The sequence below is a fragment of the Onychomys torridus genome, chromosome 1 (assembly GCF_903995425.1).
Source record: "Onychomys torridus chromosome 1, mOncTor1.1, whole genome shotgun sequence".
Classification (NCBI taxonomy): domain Eukaryota; kingdom Metazoa; phylum Chordata; class Mammalia; order Rodentia; family Cricetidae; genus Onychomys; species Onychomys torridus.
In genome coordinates, this window is record NC_050443.1 from 4912551 (window position 1) to 4929661 (window position 17111).

Here is a 17111-nt window from a genome sequence, read left to right on the forward strand (position 1 = left end):
TTAACTGATATAGTTCATGTAAAGATTTTAGCACCATACTTGATAGGTAGAAAGACATTAATAAACACTCAAATGTATCAGTAATACTGTTAGCAACCTACTGATCCTTCTGCCTGAGGCACAATGGAGGTAGGAGTCCTGTAACTTTAAAAGAGAAGGGGGGTGGGGAGGAGAAGAGAGGAGAGAGAGACACTCTTAAGGAAAAGCCTTGGTTTTCTCAACAGAAAATTAGGTACACACAGTTCTTATCTCATAGACTCTGATGAGAATTCACATAGAGTTCAGCACCACACTTGATAGGTAGATAGTGATCAAGAATGCTCACAGTTATCAGTGATGTTCTCAGTAACCCACTGAACACACAGAGGTAGGAGTCCTGTGGGTGGGGCACTGACCCACTGGAGATCTGAAAGTGCTCCAACGTCAAAGGCTCCAACACATTCACAAAACATACAAAATGCTACATTCCGCTGTAAAAGGCAAAAATTCAATATCATAAAGCTAGTTTCTCAGAGTCATCCCATGAGATAATTATTGATCACTAGGATCTAAACCATTTCTGAACAGAATCTTCTATGGTGTTGAAAATGTTAGCTGACCATGATATCAGTGGCCAGAGAAGCTACCAGCCCACTCACTGGGGATTTGAAATGTTGATGCTGCAACCAAGAGATTGCATTTAAATGTTAATTTCATGTTGATTGCTTGACATTTAAACAGCCATACCTAGTTAGTGGTTACTGTAGTGGCTGGCAGAAAACACTCTACCTGAATTCCTCCTCAGATTCAAAGGCCCATATGGCTGTTGCTTGAGAGAGGCCAAATCTTTCTCAGTTATTGGAAGGCAAGGCAGTCTGTGTGGTACATTGTAGGATATTTGATATCGTCCTTTGCCTGTATCCATAGGTGCCAGTTAATAGTGGCTCCTGTCTGTTGGAATAATAATAACAACAACAAAGTCTCTTTATATTGCACAAATGCTCCAAGTAGGGGAAGGGTTAAAAATCAGTCTTTTTTTTTTTTTTTGGTTTTTCGAGACAGGGTTTCTCTGTGTAGCTTTGCGCCTTTCCTGGATCTCACTCTGTAGACCAGGCTGGCCTCGAACTCACAGAGATCCGCCTGCCTCTGCCTCCCGAGTGCTGGGATTACAGGCGTGCGCCACCGCCGCCCGGCTTAAAATCAGTCTTTTGTGGACAGCTACTGGCTTACAAGAAAACAACTACTAAGAAATGAAGAAACTGTTCCTGTACATAGTTTCTCTCATTTCGACTCTGTTCCAAAGACCCAGAGAGGGGAGCTCTGGCAAAGGTCTTTTATACATTGTCGGTGGGTTTATTTTTAACATGCTTTTTCTGGTGAAGCAGCAGGGTAGCCAGTTTTTTAAAGGCTCTCCCACACTGGGCACATGGATCTGGCCTATCTCCAGAGTGGATTTTCAAGTGATTATTCAATGTGGTTTTATCAGTGAAACCTTTGTCACACTTGATGCACACAAAAGGCTTCTCACCAGCATGAAGCCTCTCATGGCGGTGGATGCTCGACTTACACCTAAAAGTCTTTCCACATCCCTTGCACCGATATCTGGAGTTCGCTTCATGTCTTTTCTGGTGCTTGAGAAGGGCTACCTTGCAAGCGAAGACTTTCCCACATTCCAGGCAGTCCACTCGGGCCCCGGGCACATGGGTCTGCTTGTGTTCCGATAAGTAAGTGCTGTTTCGGAAGTGCCTGCCACACTTATCACACCTGAAGGGCTTCACCTTCAGATGGAGACGCTGATGCTCCGAAAGGTGTGAGTTGACCCTGAAACTTTTCCCGCACACCTGACAGCGGTATGGCTTCTCTCCCGTGTGGATCCTCTTGTGCTCCCTCAGGGATGAGCTGCGGCCAAAGCACTTGTCACACTCACCACACTTGTAGGGTCTCTCCCCCGTGTGGGTCCGTTGGTGACGAGTGAGCTTCGTGTTCTGCTTGAAGGTTTTCCCGCACTCGTCACATTTGAAGGGTTTCTCTCCCGAGTGGATCCTGCGGTGATTGTTGAGAGTGGAGCTGCTGTTGAAAGCTTTGCCACACTCCTTACACTTATAAGGTCTCACCCCCGTGTGAATTCGGTAGTGTGTAAGGAAGTATGAGAGGTGCCTGAAGGACTTACCGCAGGTGTCACACTTGTGGGGTTTCTCTCCTGTGTGAATTCTCTCGTGCTCCACAAGGTGGAGGGTCTGGTTGAAGGTCTTCCCACATTCCTTACATTTAAAGTGGTTCTTACCTTGTCGGGCAGGCTTACGCTTGGACTGTGTGGAGCTGCTGGCATTCTGTGTTTTTCCATGAGAGTCTTTCCCCAAAGCCGACTTTTCTTGAAGGGTGCTCCTTAGTGTTGTAGTTGCTGATGTTTGGCCTGAAGATGTTCCGGGGGTCACAGATTCACGCTCTCTATTGCCAGGAGTGACTGTTTTGCCTGCTTCTCTTGTCAAAGATGAACCACATTTCTCCTTGTTCTGAGATGGCTTCTCCTTGTTCTGAGATGGCTTCTCCCTGTTCTGACATGGCTTCTCCCTGTTCTGACATGGCTTCTCCCTGTTCTGACATGGCTTCTCCTTGTTCTGAGATAGCTTCTCCTTGTTCTGAGATAGCTTCTCCTTGTTCTGAGATGGCTTCTCCTTATTCTGAGATGGCTTCTCCTTGTTCTGAAATGGCTTCTCCTTGTTCTGAGATGGCCTGTCATCACGTTTGGAAGGCTTTTTTGCCCTCAAACTGTTGGAACCACCCCCTCGATCTGCTTTCTTCAGCTTCTCCCGTGACTTTGTCTTAGAAGTGTGTGGCTTTGGGATTTCTGTCTTTGAATTATTCACTGTCTTCTTCCCTGAAGGTGATTTAAAAGTTTAAATAAAAACAGAGAGAGAGAGAGAGAGAGAGAGAGAGAGAGAGAGAGAGAGAGAGAGAGAGAGAGACTATATGTGAGTATATACATGTGAGTACAGGTGCCTGTGTAGGCCACAAGAGGGCATCAAATGCCCTGGACCTAGAGTTACAGGCAGTTGTGAGCTGCTTGACACTGGTGCTGGGAACTGAATCCCGGTCCTTGGGAGAACAGTAACCACTCTTAATCACTGAGCCATCTCTCCAGCTCCATGAAGGAGATTTAGAACAGAAACATCTGTTTCATGTCTGCTTTTTTTTAAAATGAAGAATGTTTACTAATAATTAGAATATAACATGTATGAAAGTATAAAATATAAAATATTTGTTTGTTTGGTGTTCACAGACTGGATATATTCATGCGTATAGCACCAAGATTATGATCAGAAGTAGGTAAACTTCCACCACATCCTTTCTTGTTTTCTTTCTAGTCTTTATCTTCACATTCTTGGAATTTATGTGACGGTGGAGGTACGGGGTGTGCCACAGTTTGCATATGGAATTCAGAGGCCACCTTGTAGTAAGTGGTTCTTCCCTTTCCCTACATGGGTTCTAGGATCTATCCACCACAGGTTGCCAGGCTTTGTGGCAAGTGCTCTTACCTGCGGAGCCGTCTCATTGCCCCAACCCTGGCTTCTAACATTACGAATTAGCTTTGTCTGCTCATGGACAACCCGAGTGCAGCTACAATTGCACTGTTTAGTACCTGACCTTTCGCACTTCATGCTATGTGTGTGAGATTCACCCACATTATTTTGTGTCATGGTTCTCTCTCATTTGCATTGTTTATACTATTGCTTTATCCCAAATACACATTTCACTATTTTCTTACTTATTGGCATCTGGGTAGACCTCAGTTTGAAGCATTCTGAATAGAGTTGCACATTTCTATCATGTCTGTATCAGGGACTACAGCTGTTGGGATAGCCATAATATATATGTACAGTTCTAGTGTATACTGTCTGATGGTTATTTTCTCCTAAACATCTCTACCTCAGCAGACCCCTCAGCAGTCTACGGGAGTTCTTGATGTTCTATCTCTATAAATGACTTAGTGCTGGCATCCTTCCTGCTTAATCCCTAATATGATGGCACTTGAAGGTCCCTGAGAAGTCATCTATGTCATAAGGATGAACCCCTCATAAATGTGACCTATGTTTTAATAAGAGGCCAGAGATCTTTCTCAATTTCTTTACACCATGTCAGCACACGAAGAAAAGTCTGAAGTCTACAATACAGAAGAAGGCTCTCTCTGGGGTTCCATAGTGCTTGTACCCCAGACCTGGACTTCCTGACTTCAGAACTACAAAGGTAAGCTTCTGCTCTTTATAAACCACCAGGACCTTCTTTGTCCTAGGATCCAACGAAGCCTAAGACAACATCCCCACAGTGCACCTACCTCACATTTTAGTTACTTTAGTGGGCAGGTGCTAAAGTCACTGAAAGTCACAATTTTTCTTGAACATGATACATAAAGCAGATTGGATAATGAATTTAAAAAGACTGGAAAGTATTATGTTAAGAGAAACGAGGCAGAGTCAGGAAGACAACACTTGCAGATTTTCTTCCATATGGAGAGCCTGTATTTCAAGCTTCCTGTACGTGTGTACACATATTTAGGAGTGGGTGAGCGTAGGTCATGAAACTAGAAAGGGGACCACAAGAGAGGGAAAAGCTATAAGAGGATGGGAGAAGGAAAAGGAGGGTGAGAGAAAACATGACTGTAATAAATGCAGAAAGGGAGCTCCTGGGGGAGCGTGGGGAAAGAGGCATAGGGTAGGACAATTAACAAGAAGAAGTATGTGAGAAAATGTTATCCTGAAGCCTGTAACTGCATATGCAAATTCAAAGACAAGTGAAAAGACCAGAATAAGGGAAAAGAAGCTAGACTATGAAAGAGTATTGGCGGTTTGTTTTGTTTTGAGACAGGATCTCACTATGTAGCCCTGGCTATCCTCAAACTCACAATGTAGACCCGGCTGGCCCCCAACTCATAGAGGTCATCTGCCTGCCTCTGCGTCTCAGGTGCTGGGATTAAAGGCGTGCACCAGGATTGTCGTCTTTTAAATAACATTTACCATTTGAGTGTGGATGTGGGCGTGGAGGTGCCACCACATGCCTGTGGAGGTCAAAGGACAACTTGTTGATTGGTCTTTCCTTGCACAACGTGGAGCTCAGGGATTGCGCTCAGGCCATATCAGCCTTGGAGGCAAGCATCTTTACCCTACCCACCAAGCCATCTCACCATCCCAAGATCATTATTTTCAATGAACACTACTTACTATACCTTGGAATTCTTCTTAACTGCATATAATAGTAGAGTGTGACACAGTGTATCTATAATGCCAGCACTTACGAGCTGAGGCAGGGGGATTTCAAGAACAAGTCCAGGCTAGGCTACATAGCAAGATAGTGTCTCACCCTCCCCCCAGTTGTGTATATGAAGATATTGTCTTATTGAAAACCATCTATTTGTGTTTGTGAAGCTCAGAACGTGGTGGGTAACAATTACATGATTCAGAAATGCACTGTTATTTTTGTGAGTCAACAGAGGGTTGTGAATTAGCAATGATATTTTAAAAGACTAAGGTCAGGTAGAGACCAATCTGCTCAAAGGGAGAAAAAAGGCTGTCGACATCTTTTAAACAATGAAGACACTGAACTATAGACACACAGAGGAAAATTAGGGTCTGGGGAGATGGCTCAGTGAGTAAAGCACTTGATCTGCAAACATGAGGAACTGGGTTCAAATCCCCGGCACCCACATAAGAAGCCAAGCACAGCTTCATGCATCTGCACACATGTGACATAAACCACATAGACACACACACACATTAAAACACATACGCCCCGCCCCCAATGGTATGGACCTAGCACAAAGTGAGGAGGCACCAGGGCCATCTCCACAGTCTATGACATAGAATTCTGAATACAGCCCAAGCTCCCAGCTCTTTGTACCTCCTCTCCTAGGCCAGAGACAGGAGGATGCTGAGGACTCACTAGCTGGCCAGCCCAGCCAGAAAGGTGAGCCTCTGGTCCAGCAAGAGACCCTTCTTTAAAAAATAAGATGGAGAGAGACAGAGGGAGGCACCTGATATCTTGTTCAGGCCTCCAAGTGTGCCCACACCCTCATGAGGACACAACACACACACACTCTCTCTCTCTTACACACACACACATGCACACACTCATTCTCTCACACATACACTCACTCACATACATACATACACTCTTGCTCACACACACTCACACATATACATTCTCTTACACACTCATATATACACTCTCACACACTCACATAACTCCCATACACTCACACACTCATTCACACTCACACATACACTCTCTCACAGTCACACACTCACATACACTCAGTCATATACACTCTCACACATATACTCACACGCTCTCATTCTCACACACATACACTTACACACTCACACACTCCCATATACTCACTCACACATACACTCACATGCACTCACACTCACACACACTTGAAAATAAAAATAAATGTTCTGGTGGGAGCATTAACTGAAAAACAGTGCAGAATCATCATCATTCAGGGAAAAGAGATCCAGTATAAATGTCTATAGAGTCAGGCTGTCACTGTCACCTGAAACCCCCAAGGACAAAGAGAGGGAAGAAGTGTGGTACCAAGCTGGAGATTGCCAACATCTTTGGGGTTGGGAGAAAGGCACGGTTTGCCTCACAGTTCTGCAGCCGCCCTGTCAGCTCCCCAGCACGACACGGACAGGAATGATGTCTCACCCATGATAGAATGCCCCCGACTCACCTGCAGAGCTGCCACTCCTGCTGACTCCTGCCTCACCTTGCTGGCGTTCTCTGGGAACATCGTTCTCTTTGGCAAAAAGGTCAACACCTTGCTCCAACCTGGTGATCAACCGTGGTTTGAAAATGTAATACTCTGTTCCACAGGAGAAGAAAACAAAACAAAACAAAAACAAAACAAAACAAACAAAAAAAAACTGTTGCATGCCTCTCAGGAATTCCTTTCTAGACAAATGTTTGCACAGAAAGGGGAGAGCAAAGAGACTTTTTAAATAAAGAACAGCCAGCGGGGACATGGAGGCAATCACCTCCTTAGACTTGTCCTGCCCCACCTCCCCATCATAGCAGCTCCAATGTCTGTTAATCCAGGAAACTGAGCACACTACCATCTTAGCCAATCAGCCCATGCTTGGACCCATCAGGATTGGCTTAACTGTGCTCCTGTGACTTAAGCCAGACCAGTCAGCGATGGTGAAGAATCGGGGGTGAGAGGAGGGCCATCTATTCCCAACACATTCCACCTTTTGCTTTCCTCTCTCTCTGCAGATGAGTTAAAAACTGAACCTCTGAAGTGGAGGATTGTTGAAAAGCACCAGTCTTCAGATGGTGCCAACAGCATCCAATTTGCAATATCTGAATTTAGTCTGATGGCGGAGTTCACCCCTATGAACCACAGCCTCTCGGAATTGAGACCCGCAGGCTCTCCTGAACCCAGAACAAACCGCAAGATGATCCTTACCCACAGAGATCAGGTTCCCGTAGTTCTCCAGCATCACATCCTTGTACAGGTCCTTCTGAGCAGGCTCCAGTAGCTGCCACTCTTTCTGGCTGAAGTACACAGCTACATCTTTGAAGATCACTGGTTCCTATAACACCAAAGTCCCACTACCGCTCATACGAGGCCACGTCTTTCCCTTGGCCCAGGAGAGGAGATGCAAAGAGGTGGGCGTTTGAGCTGTATTCAAAATTCTACACCGTTGCAGACTGCGAAGATGGGCCTGGTACCTCCTCACTTCGCACTAAGTCCATACCATTTGTGTGTGTGTGTGTGTGTGTGTGTGTGTGTGTGTGTGTTAATGTGTACGTGTGTGTGTGTGTGTGTGTGTGTGTGTGTGTGTGTGTGTGTCTACATGGTTTATGTCACATGTGTGCAGGTGCTTATGAAGGCCAGAAGAGGATGTCCAATCCCCCAGAACTGGAGTCACAGGTCATTGTGAGCTGTCTAAAGTAGGTGCTGGGAACCAAATTTAGATCTTTTGCAAGAGCAGCAAATGGTCTTAACTGCTGACCATCTCTTTGGGCCTCAACGTGCTCACTGGTTTTAATTATTAACTTGACACAACATAGAATCACCCGGGGAGAGAGTGTCAGTGAGGAACTGTTTAGACCGAGTTGGTCTGGGGCAGGGGGCGGGGTTGTCTTCATTGAGTTCATTAAGGTGGGAAGACCCACCCTGAATGTGGGCGCACCATTTCGTGGAGTATAAGAGCAGAGGAATCCATCTGGGTGCTAAGCAAGCAGGCAGCAGAGGTGCATTCCTTTCTCTGCTCTTGACTGCAGACTTGACTTCCCCACAACAATGGATGGTGACCTGGAACTACAGGCCAAATAAACCCTCCCCTTCATCTGCTTTTTGTGCTGGTATTTTTCTCACAGCAACAGAAATGGAACTAGGGTATGTGACCAGGCACGGTCTTCCCATTCTGAACCCAGGTTTGGCAATGGGATATTGGAAACCTGTGACATAAGCAGAAGCGTTTAAAATGTTTAATAATCGGGGGCTAGAGAGATGGCTCGTTGAGAGAGACTGGGTGCTATAAGCACCCTTCCCCGCTGAGCCATCTCGCTGGCCCCGTATTTGCTCTTAGAAGGACCAAAGAAAAGGAACGTCCTCTCCTACACCCCACCTATTTTGGTTCAGATTGTAGGGTGAACTGGGGTGAACCCTCCTCAACTTCCTAAGGAAGAGGAAGAGGATCAAAGGCCCCTGGTTTGGCCAGCCCCAAATGCTCACACACAGATTGTCCCATAAGGACAGCGGGAAACACCTCACACGGCCACAGCTAAATGTACGTCCTTCTAGAGCACACAGGGCAGGGCAGGGCAGGGCAGGGAGAAGGGGCCTGGACACGGCCTCAGGGCATCCCAGTGTGGCATGGTGGGTGCTAGAAGAACATGCCCAGGAGTCCTCTCCACATGCTTGAAAGAGCAGATGGCAGCTGAAACTCCAGCAGGCAGGAGGCAGAGTGGAGTGGAGTGGAGCAGAGCGGAGGTCACTCCGAAGGTGAACACCGAAGGGAAAGAGCTTCGAGAGGAAAGAACACAGAAGGAAGGAAAGGTTAGCGCTGTGTTAGAGTGAGCATTCTAAGGTTACAGGCGTGGGGCGTGTGGAGTCAGGGACAGGACCATAAAAGAGCTGGGGGTCCTTGGGTGAGTGGCTTCCCGGGAAGAGTCACTGGCAGCACCGGCCAATCTCCGGCACTGAAAACAATTGTCATTCTTAGGAAACACGGACGGAAGTGTTGAGAGGTGAGCGCTACAGTGAGCGTACTCTAGGCTCAGTGGCTTTGAAGGCAAGTACACAGATGGCAGGGCAATAGGAGAAATGTCAGCAAGTTCCAGACATTGGGTGACCTTTGTGCTGTCCTTACACGCTCCTCGTGACTTTTACATTATGATTTCTGTGTACGTGTATGTGGTGTATGTGTGCGTATCTGTGTAGTATGTCTGTGTGGTGTATGTGTGCATATATGTATCCGTGTAGTATGTCTGTGTGGTGTATATGTACAGCGGGTTCATATATGTGGTGTATATATATGTAGGTATGTGTACGTGTGTAGTATATGTGTATGTATACACAGTGGTTATGTATGTGTATGTGTTGATGTATGTGTCCAATGTGTGTGTGTATGTATGAGTGCAGTCTGTATATGTATATGTGTATGTATGCGTGTATGTGTAGTATGTATATTCGTGTACGTATGTGTAGTATGTGGGTATATGTGTATTTGGGTATGTGTATAGTGTATATGTGTATGTGTATAGTGTGTATGTATATGTGTATGTGTATATGTATGTAATCTCTGTGTATGTGGTGTATGTGTATATGTATGTAATCTCTGTGTACGTGGTGTACGTGGTTATGTATGTGCACAGTATGTATGTCTCTATGTATGTGGTGTACGTGTATATGTATGTGTACAGTGGGTATGTCTCTGTGTATGTGGTGTATGTGTATATGTATGTGTACAGTGGGTATGTCTCTGTGTATGTGGTGTATGTGTATATGTATGTGTACAGTGGGTATGTCTCTGTGTATGTGGTGTATGTGTACATGTATGTGTACAGTGGGTATGTCTCTGTGTATGTGGTGTATGTGTATATGTATGTGTACAGTGGGTATGTCTCTGTGTATGTGGTGTATGTGTATATGTATGTGTACAGTGGGTATGTCTCTGTGTATGTGTATGTATGTAGTATGTATGTGTATATGTACGGTGTGTATATGTATGTATGTATATATGTATGTGTGTATGTGTGTGTGTATCTCTGTATATGCATTGTGTATGTATATGTGTGCGTGTGTTGTTGCTGCTAATAGGAAAGACGGTCCAGTCCTCCAGGTGCTGAGCAGAAGCCCATGTGAGCCTCCGAGTACTTCAGACTTGCTGACGGCTGCCCATCTCTCCCCATCTCTCCTCTGGAACTCTCATTTGCCACAGTGCCCCTCCAGGATTCTGTCCCAGGAGTTTAAGCAACCCTGAGGTCAAAGCAAGTCTCCAGACCAGTTCTCACTGGTCAGGACGGAGTCACACGCCCCGCCGTGAAGCAATCACTATCGCCCGAGCAAGCCTGGAAGTGGGGTGAGGTTCAGATCAACCTCTCCCTACGTCACCCCATCCAAGGCCCCGGGAACACTGTAGAAGAAGAGGTGAAAGAAGGTAAGAACTGGAAGATGAAGAGGAATGCTGGGAAATGCTGTCTTCTGGTTATGGCAAGGCCGTTGCACTCATGAACGCACAGCAGCTGTGGATACCTGCACAAGAGTAGGCCCATCAACATCCCATAATTACAGGGGGAGGGGATCACGAGACCCCACCTGTCCCTCGGGAACTATCTGTGGTCAATGTTTGCCAGGGGGTAGTGTCATTTTCTTCAGTGGTATAACCCCTGCTAATTTCCCATGCTCCAGGAGATAACCCCACACCCGTGCTAATGCAACCAACCTTAATTCCATTCATGGGCAGAAAAAAAAAGATAGGAAAACAGGAGGGGGTGCCAGTTGGGACATAGTAAGGATGGGAGAGAGGGGACGAGATGACAGTGGGTGTGTGTGTGGATGGATATAGTCATGCTAGAGTATACATGTGTGAGACTGTCAAAGAAAATGATGCTAAATTAAATGCTTGGATAACATAATGAAAGTCATCAACTTAAAAGAATTTAAAGAAAAATATCAACTTCATCCGTAGTGGCTGGAAGACAAGGCATCCCCAAAGAAAAATCAGAAGCACCAGAATAAGGAGATGTGGATTCCAGGTAGACTATACCAAGGCTGACTGCCTCAGAAGAACCGTTCATTAATTCATCCTTCATTTGTGCACTCATGCATTGCCCATCACCCACTCTACCCAGACGTATAAAGCGCTTGTTAAAAATCCAGACCAGAGGGCTGCTCAGGCCAGGTCCGCTTGCAGAGGCCTCTTTCTTCTGTAAAGGAAAGAGCAAGCCCCCTCCTGAGGGAGAGCCTGTCTGCCAGCCTCTAACCAACTCCCAAGGTACCGAGATTCCAGGAGAATGGTGGGCACCATTCTTACTTCCCCAGGGTAGTTCACAAACCTCAGGCTGCTAGACTAAGAGACATCAGAGTATGCTGGGAACAAGACAAGGAGGTGTGTCCCTCTTCGCTGACATTCTAGCAGCCCCACATTCCTGTTGCAGAATCCCCTCCTCTCCCCGGCTGCTACCTGGATGCCGGCTCAAGCTGTGAAACTTCCTTTCTCCTCTGAGCCATCTAAGAAGTGGCCTCTCTTTCCTTACTCTTGGGTCTGAACTCTTCTCAGGGGGCCTGCCATGCTGCTATCTGTCTATCCACAGAATTAATAAACTTCTTACCCCCAAAGGGCAATCTGCATTAGTATTGCCCTTGAAAACGTACCTCCCCCCCCCACCATCAAGACCTTTCTGTCTCCACCACTCACTTATCCACTTATCATCACATCTGTTCCTGGGAATAGGGGAATATGTCAGTCCGTCAACAGAAGACAAGGCCCCTGCTCTCACAGATGGGGAAGAGCAGGTTGGGTGATGAACAAGTTAAAAATAGAATGTACTGCTAAGTGGCAGTACCTGCTATAGAGGAAACGAAGCAAGGGCTGGACAGATAAGTAGGTGGTTAAGAGTGCTCATCTGCTCTTGCTGAGGACCAGAGTTCAGTTCCCAACACTCACGTCTGGCAGCTCACAACCACCTGTAACTCAAGCTCTAGGGAGTCTGATTCCTTCTTCTGGCTTCCAGGGCACTGCACTCATATGCACATATATACACACATACGCGATTAAAAATAAAATAAATCGTAAGGAAAGAGAAGGAAGGAGAAGATGACGTTGGTGTCATTCTGTCAGGAGCGGAAATTAGGAAACAGGGAAGCACCTTTTAGAAAAATCTTCCTCCTTTGAAGGTATGATGTATGGACCACCAGGGCAGACCCCTGAGCTGGGCAGAAAGGTGGGAATGTCCTTGCCTTTCCCAGACCAAGCTAACTTCTGGTCAAAGGGAGAAACCCACAGCTTACCTTGTACCAGGTTGGCAGCAATGTGGTTGGAACTCTTCGCTTCTTTTCAGAGAGCTGGTTTGGTGTCTGATCAGGATTCGGTGAAGGTGTGGCTGGTGGAGGAGGAAGGATTCATGAGGCCACTCTGGTTTCTAAGAGTAGGAAAACCCATTCACAATAAACCCTTAATGGGGGTGCAATTGACAAACGCTGATGTGTACTGTGCACTGCCCTACATTCTGGGCAGGTATGTGATTCTTCAGAGCAGTTCTAGCAAGTGAACCAAACCCCTGCGTGGTACCCGTAGTAGGTTACCACATGTGTGAAAAACTATGCATAGATACTATAGATGCCATACATACTAAAAGCATCTATGCATACTTTTCCACACATGTGGATACACATGGAACGGATACACAAATGGAGAGTTCACACATGGAATGGATACACAAATGGTTAGTTCACACATGGAATGGATACACAAATGGAGAGTTCACACCTGTAATGGATACACAAAGAGTTGGTTATGAACGTAGCACTTTCCAGATAGCATAAGAAACCAGAAAGCACTCCCTCCAGGGAAAGATCTAGGTTGCTGAGGAAGGAGAAGTAATATTACTTTTAGTTGTGAAGTCTTCTGTACATGAGACATCATTGCGCCAGGCCAACAAGATGGCTTAGTGGATAGAAGGCATCTGCTTCTAAGCCCAAGGACCCGAGTTTGATCCCTGGGACCCCCATGGTAAAAGGACTGAACTAATTCAGAAAGTCATCCTCTGACAACCATCATATATTCACATGGTGGGGTGTGGGTGGATAAATTAAAAAGTTGTAATTCAAAATTTTAAGAAAGTTTCTACTGCTTGATCCCAACATTTGACTCTGAAAGTGTTCTACTAACACAGAGATAACGCTGAAAAATTACCCAGGGAGCACTCATTCACCTCCATCTCTAAGTTGCCTTGGTTATGGTGTTTTATCACAGCAATAGACAAATAACTGATAGACTACCCGGAGAGAATTCTGAGAGCAGATACTTGGGGCCAAGGGAGTGTCTGAACTCTTATCATCAGTGGTCAGACCTAGGAGGTCCATCCTATGTGAACCCACATTTTCTGAGAGCATTCACTGGTCTCTTACCTTTATTAACTGGGGTTTTACTCTTCACCTCTGAGTCCTTCTTCCTCTTCATGGCGAGAGACTGAAGTACCGCATGGTATGAAAACTGGTAGGATTACTAGGTGAGGGTAGGGAAGCCAGGCGGTCTGGGTTTAAATCCTTAGCTCAGCGGCCTCAGGTGGGGGACGGGATGTCTTCGGGCTCCATGTCCCTAATAGAAAAGCAATGTCAACAAGGCCTCTCCCCTCCCTAGAAGGTCAATGAGATGATGGGGCGGGGAGTGCCTGGTATATGCCATGCTTGGCAAGGGTAGATCCAGGGGCCCTACTTCTTCTTAAAGTATTTTTTAACTCTTTTTTTTTTTTTTTTTTTTTGAGGAGTGCCAGAGCACTTGTGTGGAGTCAGTGTTTCCTTCCCACCATGTGAAGGTCCTGGGGTCACCAGGCTAGATAGCAAATGCTCTACCCACCAAGCCATCCTAATGGCCTATGAGGGTCCTTTTTAAGAGAAGGTGGAAGTGGATGGATGAGATGATGGCTCAGCTGCTGAAAATTCCTGCCATCAAGCCTGAGGACATCAACTTGATACCAGGAGCCCACATGCTGGAAGAGAATTGACTCCTGAAAGGTGCACGCTGTCCTGGTCTCACACACGCACGCACGCACGCACGCACGCACGCACACAAATAAGCAAATAAAGATGAAAAAGAAAAAGAGCTGGAGAAAGGTAGAAGCCTGGCAGCTCAGCTCGGCTCAAGCCTGTCATCTTAGCTGGTCAGGAGGCTGGAGAAGATCCCAAGTTCAAAGCCTGCCTAGCCTACAGAAAAGAAAGGGCAGAAAAACTGAAATTTCCTACACGAAATCTTTCATCCCACCTAGTCAACATGAGAGCCAGGAAGTTATATAAAAGAGAGAACTCAAGGCTGGAGAGATGGCTTAGCAGTTAAATGTAGTTACTACTCATCCAGAAGAACTGGATTCAGTTCCCACAACCCACAGAAGGGCTCACAACTGCCAGTAACTCCAGCTCCAGAGATCTGATGCCCTCTTCTGGTCTCCACAGGCACTGCATGGGTGTGTCACACATTCGCACATGCAGAAGGAACACGTACATAGACACAAAAAGTAAACAAATGAAAAAAAAATGAAAGCAAGAATTCACGGCTGCCGGCTGAGACAAGCACTTCCTAGATGATTTTTCTGAAGCTTCATGAGAAATTCCTTCTTACACACAGCCAGGACCTACATTGCACAAGTGTAACAAATTCTACCTTCAGCATATTGACGTGCTCTGACAGGACACTTTTCTACAATGGCTTCTCCACCAATGAGCTGGTGCCAATTGATCCTTCAGGTCTCAAAACCAATGAGCTTTGTACCTAAGCAGCGTTCATCAATTTCTCCCTTTTCTTCCTTCCTATTTATTTACTTACTTACTGTTTATTTGTGTATGTGTGTGTGTGTGTGTGTGTGTGTGTGTGTGTGTGTGTGTGTGCATTCATGTGCACGCAGTGCCCACCGAGGGTGCTGGAGTTACAGGCATTTGTGATGCTCCTATTTGTGGGTACAGGGAAAGATCCCCTGCAAGAGAAGAAAGCGCACCCTTAACTGCTGAGCCATCTCTCAGCCCCCAATCTCTCCATTTTCTGCTAATAAATCTTCTCCCTTTGCCTCAGCCTTGAATATGCTCATAATTTACCTCGGCACATTGCATTCTCGAAGAAATACCATAACTCCTTGGGGATTCTCTCTTGGATTGCTTCTGAGATTGATCACTATGGACGTAAAAGCGATGAGGGAAACTCTCAACTGTAAATCATATCTACTTCTAGTGCCAGGAATACAGCCAGCGCTCAGTAAAGACAGCTCTTCGTAAGCATCCAGATCCCCACGTTGTTTTAATCTTGTTCTAAAGGGATAAATTTAAATGCGCAGGTCCAAATCCCAGCTCTGCCCCCAGCCCTCCCTGGACTCACGCAGGGACTTTTAAGCCCAACGTGTTGGGTTAACGGTATCCAGAGAGTAGAAACTTAATCTGACCAGTGTTTAGAGGTGAGGCCTCCACAGGGAATGATTAGTGGAGCCCCATGATACAATCCTCTCTAACTTTTTTTGTTTTGTTTTGTTTTGTTTTGCTGAGTGCCTGACCACCTGCATGTGTGTGTGTGTGTGTGTGTGTGTGTGTGTGTGTGTGTGTGTGTGTGTGTGTGATGAATGCTCTCATGTGTGGTGGAGAATGGTGCATGTGGAGGGAGTGTGTATGCACACTGTGCCTATGTGCCGTGGAGCCCCAAGGTTCCACAAGACATCAGCATCATCCTTGATTCTTCTCCATCTTATATGCTGAGGCAGGGACTTTCACTAAACCCTCCCCATTTTTAGCTAGTCAGGCTAGCCAGCTTTCTCTAGGGGGTTATCTCTTCTTCCCAAGCACTGGGATTACACGTAGGCCGCCCCACCCTACCTGGCTTTTATGTGATTTACCTGCTTGGCCATTTCCCCAGTAACTAACTCTCTGGTAGCTCCCCCTACCCCACCCCACCCCACCTCCACACACACTAACTTTTCTTTTTCTTTAAGACAAAAGTCTCGGGTATCCTAGCTTGGCTTTGAACTAGATACATACCCAAGAATGACCTTGGATTTCTGATTCCCTTGCCTTCACCTCCCTCGAGCTGGGAACCCAGGCATGCTCCACCATGCCTAATTTCTTCATTACTAAGGATAAAACCCAGGGCTCCCTGCATGCTAGGCTAAAGCGCTCTCCCAACTGACTTACATTCCAGCTTTGTATGGGATAATAGTAAAGAAAAAAAAATATACTCCTCACCTGGACCTTGAGCAAATGACTCTTCTCCTCAGGTTCCACAGACTCTGAAATGAGGTTGTTATACAACTCCTTTACAGGATACCTGTGGAGATGGCTGGTTCCCAGGACCCCTCAACACAAGGCACCAGGAGAAGCCAGCTCTGTAGTAAGGATGCCAATCAAACTCCGCTGTGCTCAAGTTCCCAGTCTCTCTAGGTATTACTACAAGCCCGAGGACACAGCGGAGAGGTTATGTAATGGAGTCAGTTTGCTGGGGATGAAGGGAGGGTGACTCCCAGTTGACCATTCTTAGCTGTGAGACCTTAGGGAACCAGGTTGGCAGATTTGGTACATAAAAACATGGAATACAATAAAATTAACTTTCAGATAAGCAAAGAATAATTTTCAATTATAGAAACATCCCAAATACTACTTGGAGCATGCCTATGCAAAAGAATATGTGTGTGTTGTATGTATGTGTAGTGTGTGTGTGTGTGTGTGTGTGTGTGTGTGTGTGTGTGTTCATATGTGGGGGGGTGCATGTGTAGCTTGTGAATGTGTATTCGTGTACATGTAGAAGCCAGAGGTCTACATCAAATGTTATTCCTCAGGAGCCATCCATTGTTTGTCGAACAACGGTCTCTCACTGCAATCTAGAATTTGCTTATTGAGCTAGATGTGCTGGCTAAGGAGTCCCTGGGTCCCT

At 46.1% G+C, this 17111-nt stretch overlaps 1 protein-coding gene across 1 annotated transcript; it reads right to left on the minus strand.

Moving 5' to 3' along the window:
* Window positions 1-1128: 1128 nt before the first annotated feature.
* On the minus strand, window positions 1129-16509 carry LOC118580627 (zinc finger protein 675-like). Its single transcript, XM_036182482.1, has 6 exons — window positions 16427-16509; window positions 13619-13808; window positions 12500-12591; window positions 7445-7571; window positions 6710-6841; window positions 1129-2857 (listed from the first exon to the last, which is right to left on the minus strand). Exons 2-6 carry the CDS (start codon window positions 13668-13670, stop codon window positions 1314-1316), a joined length of 1947 nt encoding a protein of 648 aa, XP_036038375.1. The 5' UTR covers window positions 13671-13808; window positions 16427-16509; the 3' UTR covers window positions 1129-1313.
* Between the last annotated feature and the right edge of the window lie 602 nt (window positions 16510-17111).

Bases quoted from the DNA above. Each gene is read 5' to 3' on its own strand.
- LOC118580627 (XM_036182482.1), bottom strand. From the start codon at position 13,670: ATGAAGAGGAAGAAGGACTCAGAGGTGAAGAGTAAAACCCCAGTTAAT. The intron at 7,572-12,499 runs GTAAGCTGTGGG...TTGGTGTTATAG, and splicing joins TGCTGCCAACCTGGTACAAG to GAACCAGTGATCTTCAAAGA. The intron at 6,842-7,444 runs GTAAGGATCATC...CCTGTGGAACAG, and splicing joins CGGGAACCTGATCTCTGTGG to AGTATTACATTTTCAAACCA.